At 40.5% G+C, this 20,935-nt stretch overlaps 1 protein-coding gene across 4 annotated transcripts; it reads left to right on the top strand.

The window, feature by feature from the left end:
• Positions 1–7,218: 7,218 nt before the first annotated feature.
• LRATD2 (LRAT domain containing 2) lies at positions 7,219–13,956 on the top strand. 4 transcript variants are annotated; one of them, XM_031947194.1, is made up of 4 exons: positions 7,219–7,687; positions 7,775–7,943; positions 8,179–8,571; positions 9,219–13,956. In XM_031947194.1, the coding sequence occupies exon 4, from the start codon at positions 9,223–9,225 to the stop codon at positions 10,168–10,170; it is 948 nt and encodes a 315-aa protein (XP_031803054.1). In that variant the 5' UTR covers positions 7,219–7,687; positions 7,775–7,943; positions 8,179–8,571; positions 9,219–9,222; the 3' UTR covers positions 10,171–13,956. The 4 variants fall into 4 exon arrangements, with proteins under 4 accessions (XP_031803054.1, XP_023352260.1, XP_023352261.1 ...); XM_023496492.2 differs by having other exon boundaries at positions 7,219–7,943; XM_023496493.2 differs by lacking the exons at positions 7,219–7,687; positions 7,775–7,943; positions 8,179–8,571 and adding an exon at positions 8,592–8,731.
• Positions 13,957–20,935: the final 6,979 nt, after the last annotated feature.

Genomic DNA, 20,935 nt, shown 5'->3' with positions numbered 1-20,935 from the left:
AATACAATGTTGGGTGCCATGAGAAACAGCAGGCTGTAAGGAAAGGGAGAGGCTACAGTTCCTTTAAAACTAATGAGTGCTCTTCCAGAAAAAAGATTAAAAGCTTCCTAAAACCCAGACAATGTAGCTGTGGGATTTAATGTACATAGAGCTGATTTTCAATTCACTGGGCTATAACCCCCAAAGTCTGACTCCTGGGGTGACAAAGCTTCCTTTTTGCCTGCAGTCAGTTGAGTTCTAACAGGCAGGCTCTAATACTGACCAGTTAGCTCATCAGTTCCAGGAGAAAGTAAATGTAACAAGAAAAAAAAATAAGGCAATGGCTATTTTGTGGCTTTCTGCTTTTGTCCCTTTTCATATGAAATATCTAAATCCTTTCACCAAAAGATTTTTCCTTTTCCTTCCAAATCACCAAATTTGAGGATTTCATATAAAGTTGATGTTTTATAAAAATCTCCACCTTTAGAAGATTTTTTTTTAAATCAATACTTTGCACAAGGAAGGAAAGATCAATTATGAAAGAATTTTCCCCCAATTCCTTGCCATACTCTAAAGTAGGAATAGGGAACTTTTTTTTTCTGCCAAGGACATATGGATTTCCTTTAGTGAACTATAGAATATTCTTTCCGTGATCCAGTGAGGACACAACAAAGATACCATCATGTGAAAATGGAATGCTGAAAATTATCTGGGGAATCATCTATATCAGTGCTCTCAAACTTGTTCTCAGTATCTTTATTCTATTAAAAACCATTGAGGATCTGTCCAAAAAGTTTGTGTTTATGTGCATCATATTTTTAAATATTTATCACATTATAAATAAAAACTAATTTTGAATTTTGTAGGCCCTCTGAAAGGGTTTCAGAGACTCCTTGGATCACATTTTGAGAATCACTGATCTAGAGCATTAATATCAAACTCTCTCCAGCCAAGTGACCAGATTATAATGTAACAGGGAAATGTTTAACAAATAAAAATGCAAACTACATAGATGATATTTACTTGTGATTTTTTAAGTCAGTATGTAACTGGCAGGAATCTGTTTCTAATTGAGTTTGACTCCATAAAATTCTAGTGTATTAGTTCTCAAAAACCAGGTCCATTTTGCCTAAGTGTGTTGAGAATTCTTCAGACCTTATTTCTGTAATGAATAATCCTTGGGATTCCCATGGAGGACAGAGGTATCTCATAGAACACAGGGGTTCCTTGGAGCAAAGAACAATAGTATAATCTGAACAAAAGAATTCTGATCTCTTAGGATAAGGGATCTAAATCTCAAAGAACAGAAGGGGCTTGCTCAGGGTCAGGTAGCAGGTGAGTGGCTGAGCTGGAACTCATCTACATTTTGTAGCTGTGGCTTAATGGAAAGAGTCTTGGCTATGGAGTTAGTGGATCTGGGTTCACATACACTCTCTGATACTCCCTATGTGATGTTGGACAAATCACTTGGGATCTCTGGGTTTCAGGTTCCTTATTGTAAATTTAGGGGGCCAAAATGGCCTCTCAGGTTTTTATTTTGTTTTGTTTTTAGCTCTGACTCAATGATCCTATGATCTCTGCTATCTGAATGCTATAAAAATACTGCTGGTGCTGCTTGTTTTCTTCCTCAAAAAATTCTCAAATCATAATAATTTTATGCTTTGTCATTCAGCTAAATCACCCAAAGCTTTACTATCAGTTCCTATCTCGCTAGAGTAACAGCCCTTTCCTATACTACCCTAAGTGCACTTAGGGATGAGCAAATTTTCTTTGCTTCAGGAAAGGCAGGGGAGGCACTTAATAACTGGTTTTCTAACAAATTCATTTAGATTTCTGATGCACTATGCCTGAGGCCCTACAATGAGAACAAGCAGTTACCTAGGAGAGGTGAACTGGTAATTCTGTCCTGTGTCGCAGCTCAGTACATTCTTAGAGCCAGCAATTCTAAACTCAGATCGTTATCACAGGTCCACAGTAAGTTCCATTGCTATGTCAGTTAAATACAACCAATTCTCAATCATTCCTGAACTGGAGTGTGAAGGTTTGAAGGGAGTGTGGATAATTGAAATGAAATTCAATTTAGCAGTTTTTATCGGTGGTCTATTATAGGGTGAGACGAAGAAATGTATATGTCATATCATTTCAGAATTTGAGAGGTCACCCAATACAACTCATATCTGAACCAGAAACATATTTGTTCAACAAATGTTTATCAAGCACCTACTATACTTCAGGCACTGTGTTCAGCAATGAAAGATACTTTGTTCAATAGCTTCAACAAGTGGTTTTCCACATTTTCTGTTTTATCTGCAGTCTTTCTCCATCTATTGTCTCTTTCTCTTTTACCTACAATCTTAAAACAAACAAAAACTTTCACTTGATCCTTCCCTTCTATTTCAATCTCAACAGCTACAATCTATATTCCTTCTCCCTTTCTGACTTGAATTCCATGAGGAAGCCATCTACATTCATCATTCCATTTCCTCTCCTTTTCTTGGATTCTAAATCCTCTACAACTTGGCTTCCTACACCAATAACCAACTGAAACTGCCTTCTCCAAAGTTAAAAATGATCAAGAAATCATTGTAAAAATTGTCAAATTTCATTTCTCATCCTTATTTACTTCTTTGCAGTACCTGATGCTATTAATCTTTTTTTTTTCTACTTGTATACTCTCTCTTCTTTAGTTTATGTTTGTTTGTTTTGTTTTGTTTTAAAACACTATTTTCTCTATATTCTCCTTTTATTTGACCATTTTCCTGTGGTGGGTCTTTATCTATATCATGATCACTTAACTATATGACCCCTAGGGGCCTGGATCCAGGCTTTCTTTCTATAGTATCTTATTTGGTGATGTCATCAATTCCTATGAATTCAGTTATTTTTATGCAAGTAATTCTCAGATTTTCATATCAAATTCTAGTCTGCATCCTAGGCTCTAATCATGTATCATCAACTGCCTATTGGACATTTCAAAATGAATGTTTGAAGCATCTCAAACGCAATATGTCCAGTATGTTCCCCTCTTTCCAACTTTCCCATTTCTGTTGAGGCTGCCATCATCTTCCTTAGGGCAGCTAGATGGTGAAGTGGACAGAGTGCCAGGCCTGGAGTCAGAAAGATATGAATTCAAAATCAGATCTCAGACATTTACTAGCTGTGTGACTCTGGGCAAGCTACTTAATTCTGTTTATCTCAGGTGAAATAAGCTAAAGAAGAAAATAGCAAATGACTAACATTTTTTGCCAAAAAAAAATCCAAATGATTTGCCAAAAATTATGCAGAATCAGGACTGAAATGACTGAACAACACAAAAGTCATCATTCTACCCATTACCAAGGCTCTCAACCTTACTGTCATTAATTCACCACCCTTACTCATCCCACATTGCCAAATCTTATTATTTTTCACCTTTACAACATCTCTCATATACTACGTCTTCTCTCTATTCACAGTTACCATCTAGTTCAGACTTTCATCACCTCCCACCTGGGGGTGCAATGGCCTTGTATCTAGCCTCCCTGTCTCAAATCTCTTTCTAGTCTAATCCATCCTCTGTTAATCAGCTAAGGTGATTTTTCTAAAGTATTGGTCCAATTACATCATACTTGCATTCTATGAGCTTCAGTTGTTTCCTATTACTTTTAGCATCAAATATCCAGTCCCATGGTTGACATTTAAATGTCTCATAATTCAGCACCTTCCTACCTTTTGGCTTATATTTCACTCTCCTTGGTTATACATTTTTACACCTATGATCCCTGCTTCTAGAGAAGCTGAGATTGGCGGATCACTTAAGCTCAAAAGTTCTGAGCTGCAGTATGCTAAATCCTATTAGATATTTTCCTCACTAAGCCTGGTACCAATAAAACAAATTCCAGAGGAAGAGGAGGTAGGGAAGAGATTGCTTAAGCAATTGCTTAAGGAAGGGCAAACAAGTCCAGATCAAAAATGAAACATCAGAGTTTCACTACTGATCAGCAGTGGGACTGGTGACTGAGTAGTTACCGCACTCCTAGGCTTCATAAGAATGGAGACCCAGTCTGAAAAAAAAACCCCACAAAAAAACAAAAAATAAAACTCAGTAACACTTTACTTCACTCCACTTAATCTATGATCCTTCATCTCTCACCTCTACACTTGTTTAATTGCTGTTTCCCTAGTATTACTAGCTTTTTGCAAGAATTAGTTCAAATATCACCTACAGAAGGTATTTCTCCTACCTTCCCAAAGCAGTGTTTTTTACCTCACTGATTACTTTCATTGACTCTTATATATCATGGTATACTGGTTAGTTGTTGTCTTTTGTTCTCAAAAGAGAACCAAAATAACATCACTATATTAAAATTAAGTTGCAATGTGTATGACTGTGTCTGATTAAACCAATATGGGATCCAAATGCCCTACCATAGCTTAGGCACAAAAAGTCCATATGAATGCCTAGGAAGGATTCTCTAATTTTGCACATTTCGCATTTCTTTTGAGCTAATTCAATTCTACTTTACTCATAGAACACAGCACCTTCTCTGATGAGGGAATAGCATGCTGGGTGGTCCTGTGCCAGTATCTCCTATGTCAGGCAATCAATTCTAAAGTTCTTAAGAATGTCATTGTACCATTTTTTCTGACCATCATATGAGCGCTTGCCCTATGTGTTAGACTAAACATGGTATATTTGTCATATTTAATTAGATATTTACATATTGTTTCTTCCTTTAAAAAGGAAGTTCCCTGATAGTCAATAACATTTTTGCCTTTCCTTGTATACCTAGCACTGCTAATTGATGACGAACAGTAAGTACATAATAAATGCTTACTGACTAATTGTTGATGTTTTTAGTGACAGTTCATGACCATCAAAGTCAAAGTTGTTTCTTTGGGCTTTTTTATATGTTTTTTCAGTTGAAATCTACCTCCCTATAACTTCCATCCACTGATTTTAGTTCTGCCTTCTACTCATAGTTATCTGTTCACATGTATTTTCCTGTAGAATATAAGTTCTTTAAGAGTATAAACTACTTTTTATTTTGTCTTTATATTTCCAGCACCTCACCTAATACCTGGAACATAAATGCTTACTAAATGTTTTCGATTGCACTAGATTGCATTCTATGGCAAAGTGGAACAAATTTTATTTAACTTCCCTGTGAATGCCCCTTAGACTATTTGAAGACAAGTAGCATGTCTCTTTTAAGACTGACCTTCAGCAAGCTCATATCTCCAATTCCTTCAATCCTTACATATAAGATGTGGTTTCAAGTTCTCTCTACCAGGTCACTCTTCTCTAAATGATCTACAGTTTCTCAATGTCTCTCTTAAAATATTCCACCCAGAACTGAACACAATACTCCAGATAAAGTCTGACAAGCCTGGAACACAGCTAGACAATCACCTCCCACCAACTCTCTATTTCTCCCCTTGTACTAATTCTGAAGCAATGATCAAATTAATTCTGCAACTGTTCCTGGACATGGCAATCTACATCCCAGAAAAACAAGAGAAGGCCAGGATATGAAGTTTTTCGTTTCATTCAGTTATTCAAAGTTTCCAAGAACTTTCAGTAGATTCACCAAGAAAAATTTATGAGAAAGCATGAATAGGAAGGTGAGTAAAGTAGAAGTAGAGACACATGAAACCATAGACACAAAAACCAAATTAAGTCTCACTTCAGTATTTTTTCCATCTTGACTCTGGTGCTGTGATCCCTTCTCTGAGAAACTTCTAAACTTTGTAAAGACTTAAGACTTCCAAAATAATGTGTAAATGCTGTCAAAGCAGCGATTTTCTGTTTTATCTTTGTATTAACCAATCTTCATCAGAGTGCTTGGTTTAACAGAGGCACTTAACAAATGTTTGGATTGACACAAATAAACTTGAGAGTAATATTAGGTGTATGTAAGCATGAGCTTGATTAAATATAATCTCATGGGAGAAACTTAAATACTCAGGCCCAAAAGGAAAGTGGTTGATTTAAGTGTTTGAGTCATAAAATGACTTCAGAAACAGAGATAATGCAATGCCAAAGAAACTGAGCAAGACAAAGATCAGAGACCAATTCAGTAATTTATTAAATGGAGAGAAATACTGGGACCAATGGATCCATGGTTGATCCCAGGGATAGATGAGACTATCATCTCAAAGAGTCTAGCCCTGAATATCGGCACAGCAAGCTTTTTATAGAATAACAAGAACAATGACATAATGGAGGTACTTAGGTGGGGATATTCTAATGACATCTAAAATGGATAAACCTTTATCTTGTCAAATATTAAGAGGGGATGTCTATAAAATATTTATCACAAACAGAGGGAAAGGTTATAACCTAAGGCAAAGGCAAGATAACTATAATAATTAATAATAATAACTCATACTTCCTATAGGCTGTAAGGTTTACAAAATTAGTATCTCACAAAATTCTTATAATCTAGACAGTGCAAATTATTATTTTCCTGTATGGGTGAGTGAATAGACATTCAGAAGGGGAAACTAACAGCTAGCAAGTGTCAGATTGATTTCAAGTCTACATTTATATCCAGATGTGTACTTAGGCAGCCCCAAAGCTTATGACCTGGATAATCAAAAGCTACTATAGTAACCTGGTATCCTGTGGCCTACATTTTGTAGTCCAAAGCAAAGAAATTTAATCTCAAAGTGCACAGAAGCCTTTGTCCTTTTTTTTGTTTGAATTATATTTAAAACCGATATCCCCTTAAGGGTTTAGAAAAAACAAAACAAAACACACATACACACAACAGTAACTCAACCCCCCCCAATACTGATTCTACAGATTACAGAATACATACATAGATTTGTTTTTTTGTTGTTTTTTTTTAATTGATGGCCCTCTGTAGTGTTAAGAGTGCCTTTCCATCCAGGTATAATTAGCACACAATATGTAATAATCTATTCACAAAGCTGTGGAAAATAGAATAAAGTTTTTTGATAGTATTCCCAGTTACACACCTAACTCATTAGGAAGGGGCACACCCTTTGGAGCCTCATTTTCGCCATCTGGAAACTGGGAATAATAATGCTCTCTCCCTCCTTCCTACTCCTCCCCATTCTTGATAGCCTTTGGGATTTCTACAAGTTTGGTAGTATGAATTACAAAGAAGTACAATCGGGAGAAGAAAAACAGGTCTAGTCTACTGGTGGGAGGTTAATAGGCAATAAATACTTTCTTTTCTACTTTCAGTAAGTTAATAGGAAGGAAATAACCCCATAAGGGCGACTGCTAATTTATTTCTCATTGAAAAACAATTAGGCATTTTTAGCCTTCTACCTCCCCCTCCAAAAAAAAAAAAAAAAAAAGAAAAAAAGAAAAGAAAAAGCCCAACTATACAGTTTTGCTATCTTCATCTATAGAGGACTCTCGGAAAAGAGAAAGCTGAAATGAAACCTGCTGAAATTAACTTTGTACTAACCACAAGGGGGACACAAATACGTTCAGAGCGGTGCGTGGGTGGGCAGGCCAGGACTGATTGTTCTTCTTTCTTGGCTTTGCAGTGCAACGTCACCCCCTCCCCACCTTTCTCCCCAAACCCAGCCCCAGACCCTGTTCCCAGACTGGTCTTAGATCTGCGCCAGGTTGTAAACAAACGCCAAGTGGCGGGCAGCCGCTCCTCTCCGGTGGGATAAGCCGTAATCCCCTTAAGTGCTTGTGGTTGTTTACTGGAAGGGACCTGAACTACACCTGAGACAAATCCACGTAAATAAGCTTCCTGGGGGGGGCCTTCTCAGTGCAGGGAAGGATGGGGGCGAGGAGCCCGAAGCAAAACTCTTTCCACTCGGGCAGGTGGCAGCTGCCTCCCAACTTCGCCTTAAAGCTGCAGAGAGAAAGGAAGCGGACGAGAAAGAGCCCAGGCCTTTCGTTCGGTGGCCGATGCGAGAGAAGAATAACAGGGAGCGCGTTACACAACTTGAGACTGCCCACGTGCGCCCGGGCAGAAAGTGGCAGCCAGCCGGTTTGTTATTACCAAGTTGAAGCAAACCTGGGTCCGGGGGGGGTGCGGAAGGGAGGCAGAGCCCAGGCGCCCCGGGCTTCCCGGGACTGGGGGGAAGGGCATCCAGGGAGTTATGCGCAATGTGGGAGAGGCTAAGGCTGGGGAGACCGAGAGAGGCGCTGTCTCTTTAAATGCTAGAGGCTGCGCTCTCACGGGGGGAGGCCGAAGCCGGATCTACAATCTCTTCTCTCCCTAGCTTCGGTGCTTGTGGCTCGCTCAGCCCGCTTGGAGCGAGTGCCGCTGCCGCCGCTGCCTTTCTTCTGCACCTTGAGCCGGTCTCTTTCCATCCCTTCGTCCACCACGGCCGGGAGTGGAGGGCGTTTAAGAGGCAAAAGGAAAGGAGGAAGAGGAGAAGAGAAGGAAAGGGAGGCGATAGGGGAAAACATCGCCGCTACCCGGGTCCGTAGGTGATCTGCGCTAGCCGCGGGGTGAAGACATGCTTTGCTCTCCCTTGCCCATCCCCGCGATCGGCGCCGGGAGAGAGGCTGCAGTTCTGACTCCGAGAAACTTGCCTTAGAAGTCTCGGATTGTGGCGGGGGCTGCTTCCCTTCGGCCCCTTACTTTCCCCCACCCCCCTCCGCCTAACCGGGTAAGTTTCCGCAGGTAATCCGAGTGGGCGGGGGAGGGGCCGGCGGAGGGAAGGAGAAGGAAGTTCAGCAGGTGAGGTTCGTAGCTCACCTGGGCGGCCTCTACTCTCCATTTTCCAGCTCCCAACATTGAAGGGGATGGTGCTTTCCCAGCTTTCGGAGGTGGGCTCAGCTGGGAAAGTCGAGTAGTATCGGGAGGTGGGCGAAAACTTTTTTTCTTCTTTCTGTGATTGCCCTCTCCCCCTCTACGGTGTCTTGCGGTGGTGCGGTGGCAGGTAGCGAGGGCACCAGCGGTCGGGGCCTGAGTTCATGCACCAGGGGCTAGTATAGGGGAGACTGTTGCCACTTAGAGGTGGAGTTGCGGGTTCTCGTGGCTACCCTACAGGTGGGGAGAAAAGCTGTGCTCTAGGCTTGTAACTCCCCTCTTTTCTTCTCCTTTAGAATAACTGCAAATACAATCCTCACGGTAGGGGGGAAAAAAATCACAATTTTGGAAGCTCATCTGTCCGTGCTCTTCTTCATCCCGCCCCAGAGGACCTTCCCCTTCACTATACCTTCTTCAAAGGGGTTTCGGTCTCCGAAATAATGGTTTCATTTTCTCCCTTACCCCACCCCCAACCTTACTTTCCCCTGCGTGTCTATTTTTCAGCGTGATGGGCAACCAGGTGGAGAAACTGACCCATCTAAGTTACAAGGAAGTCCCCACAGCCGATCCCACGGGTCTGGACCGGGATGATGGCCCCCGGATTGGAGTCTCTTATATCTTTTCCAATGACGACGAAGAGATGGAGCAGCAGCAGGGGCCCGGGCAAGACGCAGGGGATTTACAGGATCTTCCCGAGGAACAGCTGCAGACGCCGCTGCCAGCTCCACAACAGCCTTATGATCCCCGTCTTTACGAGGTGGAGTGTTCCGTGTACTACCGGGACGAGTGCATTTATCAGAAGAGCTTCTCCTCGGGGTCAGCTGCGTTAAGCACTTACACCCCGGAGAATCTACTGAACAAGTGCAAGCCAGGGGACTTGGTGGAGTTTGTTTCCCAGGCCCAGTACCCACATTGGGCAGTGTACGTAGGGGACTTCCAGGTGGTGCATTTGCACCGGTTGGAGGTGATCAACAGCTTCCTGACGGACGCCAGCCAGGGCCGTAGGGGCAGGGTGGTGAACGAGCTGTACCGCTACAAGCCCCTCAGCCCCAGCACGGTGGTGCGCAACGCGCTGGCGCAGGTTGGCGCCAAGGAGCGGGAGCTGAGCTGGCGCAACTCGGAGAGCTTCGCCGCCTGGTGCCGCTATGGCAAGCGGGAATTTAAGATTGGCGGGGAGCTGCGGATCGGCAAGCAGCCCTACCGCCTCCAGATCCAGCTTTCTGCCCAGCGCAGCCACACGCTGGAGTTTCAGAGCTTGGAGGACTTAATCATGGAGAAGCGACGAAACGACCAGATTGGGCGCGCTGCTGTGCTGCAAGAACTAGCCACCCACCTGCACCCTGTGGACCCCGAGGAAGGGGACGGGGAGCCCGCCCGGACTACCAGCGAGTATGTTGAGCTCCCCCATTTGCCACCGACTCCTCCCTCACAGCACCACTCGCAGGCGGCACACTGATGTGGATTGCAGCTGGGAAATCGAGCTGTTCATCGCTGCCTGCCTCCCTTTCCTTTCTCTCCTGGCCCCCATCGGGGTTTCTAGTCCTTTTGGAAAGGGGAACTTGCTCATAAGAGGTTAGGGCACAGTAAGTGCTTGTTAAAACCCAGAAACTTATAAAGTAGTAGGAGTCTAAGAACTAGTCAAGAGAGTCCTTTGTGCATTTTGGAGGGAGGGGTGGAAGGAAGGTGAGATTTCCCTTCTTCACTTGCCCTCTCCCATTCCTTCCTATCTATTTTAGGAATTTGTTAAAGGTTGAGGAAGAGGGTTATATGGTGGTGTTCTAGAGCAGAACCATTCTTCTAGCGCTCAGAGTAGAAGGAAAGTTAAGGCTCCTGATTAGAGCATTCTTCTCCCCTCCACCTTTCTGGCTCTGAGCACGATCCTGCCGTTTCCTAGGACAAAGGCTAAGTGGGAATTTGCTGGGGATCTAGGGGAGACAGGCACGAAGAGCTGCAGATTTCTTTCCTTCCCCCCCCCACTCCCTCCCCCCCCCATAGCGCTATATGTGGTATGGGGGAAGGTGCAGTGATTCATTTCTTGGGATTCCTGGGGAGTCGGGGGCAGGGTGGGTAAACTGGGTAGATCTGTTTGCTGCAGACCCACACCTATTTGTGCTATAATAAGTGTAACAAATGATCTTGTAAACTGCAGGAAAAGAGACAAAGACTATCCCCGCCTCTCTTCAATCCTTTCCCCCTCCCCCTTTCAGTGAGCTGTTACCACAAGTAGTTGGATGCTGGGAGTGGGGCTCTTAGATGTCCCTCTTCCTGTTCTCTCTCCCGGCTCCTCCTTCCTCCCAGGTTACAAGTAAATCATTGTCGGGGGCAGGCTTGGGGAAGGATTCAATTAAGGTTGGGCTTTGTTTCTCTGGGTGTTGCTGCACGCACTAGAGCTGAGCTATTTGTTACTAAAAGAAGCCAGGAGGCAGAGGGAATGGTCCTTTGTGCCACTGATCTAATTAAACTTGCTCAGCTCTGTTCCTTTGCTGAACAGAGGGGATGGGAGAGAGAAACCTGGGTGCTACCCTTCTCAGTATCGACTACCAAAGCAGCATTGCTAACTAATCAGTCAGGATTGCTTTTCTTCCCTCCCTCCCTCCCTCCTTCATACCTAGTGAGGTTAGTTTGCACCACCACCTCGTTTTTTCATGATTAATTTTTTATTAATTGTATCTGTGAATGACTCCTTTCTGGCTACTTCCCATGCACTAAGCTCTAGTGAAAATCTACTTGACTTTAGCTTTATTTCCATAGTAAAATGCTTTTGTTTTGAAATCAACACTTAATATAATTAAAATTAGTGTTGAATTTCCTTCTCCCTAGCATGCAGTGGTCTCCTCACTGCTTAAGAAAACAAGTTCTTCCATAATCAATTTCCCTGTTTCTGCCTCTCTTTCTCAAGAGAATCTACCATGTGAGTAGTTAAGCAGAAACAGAGAAATAATGTATGGAGTTGTTTATGGGTTTAACCCATCATCTGTGGCAAACGGACAATAGATGGAACGATTATTTCTCATATTTGCTAATGAACTACTGCTCAGTTCACTATGAAGCTTTTTCCCCCCCCATTTCACAAACCGCCAGTTGAAAAGCTTGTACTGTCCCAAAATGATTTGTACACTTAATTTTAGGATGCAGCTAGCTTAGCTCAGAAGTATTGGCATTGCTAATGCTGCTCTGGAGAATATTGCCACAAAGGATTGGGTTCAGTTTGTTGTCCCTGAGAAGGGACTGTAGTGAATCTATAGTGCTCAAGCACTCATAGCGATCATCTGATTTACTATAAAATTATTTAAGGGTACAGGAAGCTGTTTTCTTCTGAATTTGGAGTAACATCATATTTGATAGTTTGGGCAGAGAAAAGATAGTAACCTTTTAGTATCCATATTTATCTTAGTCACAACCTGGCTTATAATTTGCACAAAGTTTAAATCTTAACATTATTTGTTTATATGTATTTGTAATTAAATATCCTGATGTTAAAATTGTAGTTTTAAATGTCCAGGACCTTTAACAGATGCTTAAGGGAAAGAAAGTGTTCTTAAGCCATTGCATTCAGTGTGACCTTATGGCAAGTCACTTTATTTCCCTACACCTCAGTTTTTTTCTTCTTTAGTCAAAAGGCATAGATTATATGCTTTCTAAGGGCCCTGAAAACTCAGAAATGTAGTGATTTTAAGAATTTCTAATTCTCTAACTTAACAGCATGTACCTCAAGTCACACAATAGCCCTTCTTTGTCACTTTGTAACTGACCACCCTTGTCTTTGCGTATCAAGATCAAAGGTGTCTCTTTTAGGAAGAAAGGACATAAAATTCAGCATTGTTACATTGGAAACTTCATTTTTGAAGGCAGAGTCTAAGTCCAGAGTCAGTTACTTCCTTCTCCCTCCCCCTTCTCTTCCTATCACAGCTTCTTGTACCCAGAATCAATCTTGCACATTATGAGGTGGGACATGCTAAACATGGATAAACAAAATTACAAAAAGAGCCAGAGACTTAAATTTAGCCAATAGTCTCAGTTCCCTTCCAAGACCTGTTAACAAGCTGCAGAATTGACAGATTTGAGTTCGTCTCCTTTCCTTACTTCTGCCCACACTACAGAGGGAAGTGGCTAATGAACAGTGACCAATGGGCAAGAAGCAGGAGGACATTTTCTGTCAAGTTTTGCTGATAGCCTTCCCCGAACCTTAACTGGAAAGCTCAGTAAGGCCTACTGTGATATTCAGAGCTGACTACAACTGTTGGGAATTAAGATGAAGAAACATTGAAAAAAAAAAGTCATTGTGAAAGGAAAATTGACATCAACAGAACATACATTATGAATGGCTTTCTGAAAAATCAGAGATTGATTGGAAGGAAAATTGAGCTCATTGGTTATTCCAACAGAAAGGAAAAAGATCTAACCTACAAGCCTTTCCCACATTAACATGAGCATTCATAAAAAGAATACCAGATATATTAGCTACAATATGTAGAGGAAAATTTCCAATGGGATTTTTTTCCTTTCCATTTTAAAAACCTTCAATATGGTTTTGCAGTTGCATACCTCCTCTCTTTTTCCTGCTTGGTTCAAGAGAGAAGCAAATCAGCTTAACAGATTAACTTTCCTCCAGGTGGCAGCGTTGTGGATACAAATAAATTTTTATTTAAGCCTCATAGCAATGGTTTCACCTGGCACTTTAAAATTCTAAATATATATTTAAGCATATTTTTTTGTTCCTTTATAAGGGATTAAAAAGCCCTTTAGAAATATTTTGTACTGTGAATTGTGGATGCTCTTTGAAGGAAAAATAGGTTTGATTCTAGGGGTTCTTTGGAAGCTTGCGTTGGAAGAAAGGGAAGATGCCCTCCTGGAACATATGAAGTCAGAGTCAAATTTATATTTTCTTACCTGAGGAAATATTTTATTGAGACCACTTATGTAAGAATGAGCTTTGCAGGAGCCCCAGACATCAGCTTTATAACTCTTTTGTAGCCAAGGTAACTTTTTTTTTTTCCTGTTAGTATCGCCCATGTTTAACTGAAATTACTTTTGGGGACTCAGGTAGCAAAGTTACATCCTGGGGATCACACTTCATTCTGAACCTAAATGTGCAAATTTTTTAGTCTTTAAGAAATACATTTGTGTAGTTGAATTTTTGCTCATTGGGTGCTTTTGGCTATTTTCAGCACCAGCTCTTATAGCAGCCCTGGGGGGAACAGATATTTTTGAAAGCAGAACTTTACTTTTATACAATAAATAAGATATGGAGAATTAAATACATGTTAAACAGCTTGTTTTCTAACTTTTTTTTTAAAAAAGGAATTCATTGTGTTTAGAACTGTCACTGTTGTGTGTTTGTCTAACCAGCCACTTTTTACAAATTGGAGTCAACTTCCAGTGTGATTATAATTATTGATGAATGGATTTGGGTTTTGAAAGCCACACCTTTTTTGTTTGTTTAAATAAAAAATCAGGGTAATTTCAAACTTGAGTGGTTTATATGACTTTCCATTGCAGTGAACCTTGTGTTTCACTAAATCTACTTGAAGTTTTTTATTTAATACTGTAACCCTTCAGAGAATTTCATACCCTAATAGGAGATAAGCACCACGGTTTTTTTTTTTTTTTGTTTCCACTGAAGGCTGTTTTCTGTCATTGTTCTTATACCACTTCTTGAGAAGGAAGTTCAGATTTCAGATTGTATCATTTCCTTCAAAATGAAGGGCAGAGCATAGTCAAAATAAAGATTTGAAATTTTTTCAACTCTTTGTTGTAATTTATTTTTTAAATTGTTAGGTCCTTTTTGAAGCATTTATATGGGTCAATAAACTTATTAATAAGGTAACTTCAAGTTTGCATTCTTCTAATGTGTCTTGACTTGCTTTGCTCAATCTGGAGAAGGAAGTTGAATCTCCTCTCTCTTCCTCTCCCACTCTATAGTGATGTAAATTCTATACTACACATTCTATGAGGAATTTGTTAAATCCTTGTTCATTTAGGTAATTTGTTTTCACAGAAAACTTGCTAGTGTCATAAACTGGAAAGCCACATTGGTTTTTGGAATCAATACATCTCTTGAGAAATTTGGTGGGACCTAGACTACCTTATTTAAAACCTTGGCTCAGGATGATGAAGAGTTTTAAGATAGAGTACAGTAACCAGTCTCATCCTGAGGGGGTGAAGGGGGGAAGCCCATGGCTTGACTTGATGGGGAGTGCATCTAACAGTTTCAGGCAGAGAACAAGAGAGAAAGCTACAAATAATTTAATTACAGACAGGAAATCAGTGAACAAGATCACATGGCATTTGTTGGCACCACTCGGGGTTTGTGTGCCAGCAATTGATAAAGGAACAGATGTGCAGTTTGTGTGAATGAGAGGTGGGAGCCCACTAACAAACACCAGGAGTGTTTCTAAACCCTTTACAACTGTTTAGTGACTCTGCTGCTTGCTTGATGGTTCAAAGAGCCTGATTCTCTTTACTGAGTCTGGGTCAGGGTTCTCTGGTGAGAATTGTAACCAGGAAAAGGCTTTAATGTTGAAGATGAAACAAGTTTTTAGTTTATTTTTGCACATCATTGAAAATGACAACTCAAGACAAGAAGGAATGCCATATTTAATTCTCTTGTGTTTGGCAGGTAAATGAAACGATGCCTTCCATAGAGGGTTGATCTAGCTTGGGTCAATCAACAGCAGTTAAGTACCTACCATGTGCTAAGGCACTGCGCTAAGCACTTGGGATACAAAGAGAGGAAAAAATAAAAAAATATAAACTTGAAAGAAAATACCTGTCCTGTGTTCACAGTTGAATGGGACAAATAATATGAAAACATCTATGTGCAAACAAGATGTATTCAGGATAAATTCAGGATAATCTACTCAAATTAAGGAAGATCTAGAAAGTTTGATTATAGAGGACAGAATTGTACTTGTTATGGAAGCCCAAAGTTGTTAAGTGCCAGACCTTTAGTGTAACCGCTAAAAATTCAAAGAGTGAAGAGATTGAGGGTCTTGTGTAAGAAACTATATCAATGTATTTAAGGGAGTTTAATTAGAAATATGAAGAACATATTTTGAAAGAACTCCCCTGCCCCCTAGTTGGGGAGGACCCAACTGAATATGAACTTGCCAATGATTAGAAAGGGCATATTGGAAAGAACTTGGGTGTAAGTGAAGATTACTTAGAGTTCCTCCTCTTCTCTTTGTTCTGTTTTCCCCTCCTCCTTTTCCTTCCTGTTCCTTCTCTTCCTCTTTTCCCTACCCTTCTTCCAATCTTCTCTTTCCTTCCCCTTCCTCTCTTCCCTCCTTTCCCTCCTCTAGTTAGGATGTAGATCTGGGTTTGAATCCTGCACCATCTAATAATGGTTTTTGTTAAGCTTCAGTAAGTCACTTTGATTCACTGTAATACAATTTCCTTATCTGTAAATTCAGGACTTAGAGTAGCTTTGAGGTCAAAAGACCAGTTTGTTCAAAACCAAGAAGCAATTTTTACCTGACTATAGATAATAGAGAGTGAAAATGTGTTCTTGAAGTAGGAAATGATGTGATTAATACTGATTTTTTTTTCTTTTGTTGAGGCAATTGGGGTAAAGTGACCTGCCCAGGGTCACACAGCCTGGAAGTTTTAAGTGTCTGAGGGCAGATTTGACCTCAGCTCCTCCTGACTTCAGGGCTGGTGCTCTATCCACTGCACCAACTAGCTGCCCCAGTAAAATTGATTGTTAAAAGAATATAGTAACTATAGGTAGGATGAATTAAGAGAATACCTAGAAAAACGCATAAAAAAGCTCAGAATTTGCTCTGAGCCAGACTGACCTCCTCCATCATTAGGGAAAAAGGCAGAAGTTTTCATATGTTACATTTTTTCATATCAATGACCAGTACTCATTGATATGAAAAAATGTAAATTAGATGTCTAAGTGAGCTCCTCCCTGCTTGAAAATGTTCACATAGAAGCATAAATCATTCCAGTTTGTTTCAGGGGGAAAAGGTGATGATTTAGTCCAATTTGCAGCCAAGAAAATATGGTTTCTGTTGTCCGGTCTGACTATAAACATATCACAAGACAAGGTTTCTCCCACTTTCTTTAGGAAAACTCGTTTAGGGACCAAGTTCCTCCCCAAAGCAGTCAGGTCCAATAATTTGTTTTTGTAGGTTCTCTTTCCTCTTATCTGAAAACTTCTGCCTTTTTCCCTAATGATGGAGGAGGTCAGTCTGGCTCAGAGCAAATTCTGAGCTTTTTTATGCGTTTTTAAGAAATTCAGTTTTGTTACTTTGGAAACAAAAATAATGCTACTGAGGAGGAAGGGAGAATTCAGCCATGGCTTTAGAGATTATTTTAAGTGCCCTAACAAGTGGATAAGAACTCTGGGTAATCAGTCCATTCTTTGTTTTAGTTCCTACTGCTGCTCTTGAATTGAGAGTAGAAAAATTTAATGAACTTCCTTCCTTGTTGGATCAAAAAGTTCCCTTGTTTCTTTCTTATAATTCATATAATTTCAGAAATGCTACAGATGTCAGAGGCCACTTAGAGAATCCATCCCAGAGAAAGGATCTCCACTAATACACACATGGTAAGTGATGATGTTGCTCTTCAGTTATATCCCACTTTTCATGATTTCATGGACCATCCTGTCCATAGTGTTTTCTTGGCAAACTTTCTGGAGTGGTTTGCCATTCCCTTCTCCATTGGATTAAAGCAAACAGAGGTTAAGTGATTTGCTCAGAATCACAGAGCTGATGAGTGTCTGGTAGGATTTGCACTCAAGTTTTCCTGATTCCAGGCCCAACATTCCAGCCATTGAGCCACCTAGATGCCTCCTAAGTGATAACTCAAGCTCTACAGGAAAATCTCTACTGAGGAACAACTCTATTTTTTGAGTTCTACTAAGTACCACTTTGATGGCCACTTTGATGTCAGGTGACCCTGGATTCAAGTCCTTCCTCTGATACATACTAGTTCTGTGACCATAAGTAAGTCAAGTGACATTTAAAAGGTTCCAAGAGACAGAATTTTGGGGTAAATTAAAATCAGTTTTATTGATTAAGTGTAGAAAGCAGTTAACAAAAACAGGCTCATTGTCTCTTCAGAAGCCAATAGAACAAATCTATGGATCCTTTGTATTTATAAAGGTTTTTTACTAGAGGGTAAAAATCAACTCTGTTCAATAAGTATTAAGAGAGAATTAATATTATAACAGAAGATTTTGGGAGAAGGGACTTGAGTAATCCAAGTGTGGGTCAAAGGAACTTGTCGATTTGCATAGCACTTGACAAAAAAAAAAGAATCCCCATTTTCCCTGATCTGTCTGAATAAACACAATAAGCAGGAATTCATCCATTAACCTCAACTTAAACTTTCTTTTATGGTTTTTGATTAGATCTTTAGTCTGGGTAAGTCTTTGAGAGAGATTTCTCCCATTGGTTGATTTCTGTATGAGAAAGTAGAAAAGGGGAAAAGTCTTGGCCTTGGTTCAGTAATTAGTTATTAACCAGAGAAAGACAAAGACAAACAGACAGGGGTGAAGGGTGGGGGGAAGAGACAGAGAGAGAATTATTTCTCTTAGTCAGTTCATCTCAATGATTCCTAGTAACTCTTTCAGACTATAATAAATGCAGATCAGTTGCTTAGTTAGCAAAGGGACTTTTTTTTTTTTTTCACTGAGAACTCTTGCAGAAAATAAATTTATTAGGAAGGCAATTGTTTGTTTGGTTTTTGGTTGATTTTTTTCCTCTTCACTGCAAATCTAAATTTGTCTCCAAGCAACTCCTATCTAGTTTAAATCCCTGGGGTCAAACAGGATATTTAATCATTCTTTTAAATGACATTGTCTGCAAATGCCTAAACCTATGTCATCATGTTCCTTTCCTCATTGTTGTTTATTCTTCCCATCCTCCCTTCCTTTCTTGCCTCTGTCTATTCTTCTACAGGTTAAACATGTCTAGATCCTTTAACCATATACCACAGCCCTTTTGCCTATCTTTAACAGCCTTTTTGAATCTGGCTTCCAGTGAAATAAAGTACTTCAGATAAAATCTGATGAGAGTATAGTGAACACTTACTAAAGTAAGTCAGCTCTTAGGGACATTAAGAGATCCGGAAATGGAAATTGTGGTGGCTTTGGAATTCCTGGCAATTCACATCTCTGTTTATTTGAAGGTGCTTAATTAATACTAATACTTAATTCAGTCACTTCTACAGAAGACTGAAGTTGGGCAGTGATTCTACGAGACCTAGAAGTAAGGAAGGAGTTAGCCTAGTCAGACACAGCTGGAGTACTCAGTTCTGGCTGCTACACTTTAGGAAGAAGGACATGGAAACACTAGAGCCCATCTTGGGAAGACAGATTTAATGGTAAGGGGACTCCAAACCATGCCATACTTGTTTTAAAGCACCTTTGTATTTCTAGACCAGAGAAGGTTTGAGAGGAACTAGGTGAAATAGGTGGAAGTCACTGGAGGAAATAATAGTGGGGAAATGTTGTGCCACAGTTCCCTTTTAATGTCCTGACCCAGTTTCCCTAATATGTCCTATTCAGTTACTCTGCCTCAGGTTATAACTATTCCCTCTTAATTTACGATAAAAGTCTTATATCATAGATCTTAGGTTATAATCATTCCCTCTTAATGTTTGATGGGATAAAGGTCTTTATCCATTTTAGACATCATTAGACTATCAGGAGCCTCTCCATTACCTCCCATTATGTCATCCCAGGTGCCGCCCCCCATTAGGTCATCCCCATCCAGGTACCTCCCCCATTATGTCATTGTTCCCTGTTACTCATAAAAGAATCTTGTTATCTGACATTCACTGCTGGATTCTTGGAGACAATAGTCTCATTCAGCCCTGGGACCAAACCATGGATCCATTTGGTCCCAGTAAATCTTTCCCATTTAATAAATTATTAAATACTTTCTAATCTCTGTCTTGCTCAGTTTCTCCTGCATTACCTTTTGGAGTCTCCAGGGAGAAGTTAGAAAATGAGCAGGATTAGAGATAAGAGACTTTCCAGTCTCTGCCTTGGGCCTTGGGGTGGCTGTGGATCTGAATTCTTGGCCTATAGAGGCCAGGCCCCCCCCCCCTCCCCCCCCGGATTTTTTTTCCAGAGCCTCTGGGAAACAGAGCAGTTTCCAGCCACAACAGCCTGATGGTAGACACCCCCACTTCGGCCACAGGAGAGTAAGTCTGTCTGGGTACCTTTTGGGGTACCATCTGGCTATGTCTTAAGACCTGTTCTGTTCTGTCTGTATGCTAGCATCTGGATTCCCAGAATTATGAAATGCTAACGGGCATGAATTCTGGGAGTAGGGTCTTCTGGACACAGGGGACCCTACCTGGGTGTCTAAGACACATCTGTGTGACAGTTGGTACAACTCTAGGCATTCCAGAGTATAAATCTGGGTGTCTTTTTTAAGACACCATCTGGTTAAAAAAAAAAGGTGGGGGGACTCCATTTGAATTATGGGAGGGAAGACTGGAACTGACAACTTCCTCAGGGCTATTCTTTCTAGAGAGCCCCTGGTCTGTGTTAAATGTTTTGACTTCGAAGTCTATGTGTGTTCTGTGTTCTGTGTGATTTGTTTTTCTGTTTTGTTAATTTTAGAGCTCTGTTAAGTTTAAAAACAATGATCAAGAAATTTGGGAATTGGTTATTTCAATGTTGCAACTGTACGTAGTATAATTCTAAACTCCAACTGGAGAAAACATTTGATTAGGAATTTTAAGATGACTCTAAATTTGGGAAACAATTTTACTATTGCCTTTGCAAGCCAGATTTGTTCTGAGTATTCTTTTGGGCAGTTTTTAAAATGTAGGAAATAATTTTACTGTTTTCTATGCTGGCCAGATTTAGTATAAGATCTTAAAAGAACAATAGCCTGTTAAAGTGAAGTTCTGTTAACTTGCCTGAAAGGGGTTATGTGCCTCTAATTAAATAAAGTATGTAGCAAAAAGGATGACTTCTGAAGGCTCCAATTCTGGCCAAGTTGGAGCTTAGGAAAAGTCCATTGGGAATAATGGCCACATGGGACCAGAGGGAGAGAAAGAAACTATCCTGTTTCATTATTTGAAATAAGATAGGAAAAGCAGTTTTATAGTATTGGGATTTAAAGCTATATTTTGGTTCAGAGTTTGTTACCTACAACATAACATTGTAAGTTATGCTTTAAATCCAGCTCTGCTGGACATGTCGGTTTTATGGAATTCCTCCCCACCCATCCACCCACTTAAAGTTTGGGTGA

The sequence above is a fragment of the Sarcophilus harrisii genome, chromosome 1, assembly GCF_902635505.1.
Source record: "Sarcophilus harrisii chromosome 1, mSarHar1.11, whole genome shotgun sequence".
NCBI classification, from domain to species: Eukaryota; Metazoa; Chordata; class Mammalia; order Dasyuromorphia; family Dasyuridae; genus Sarcophilus; species Sarcophilus harrisii.
The sequence above is the reverse complement of the archived record's forward strand: the minus strand, read 5'-3'. Positions and strand labels throughout refer to the sequence as shown.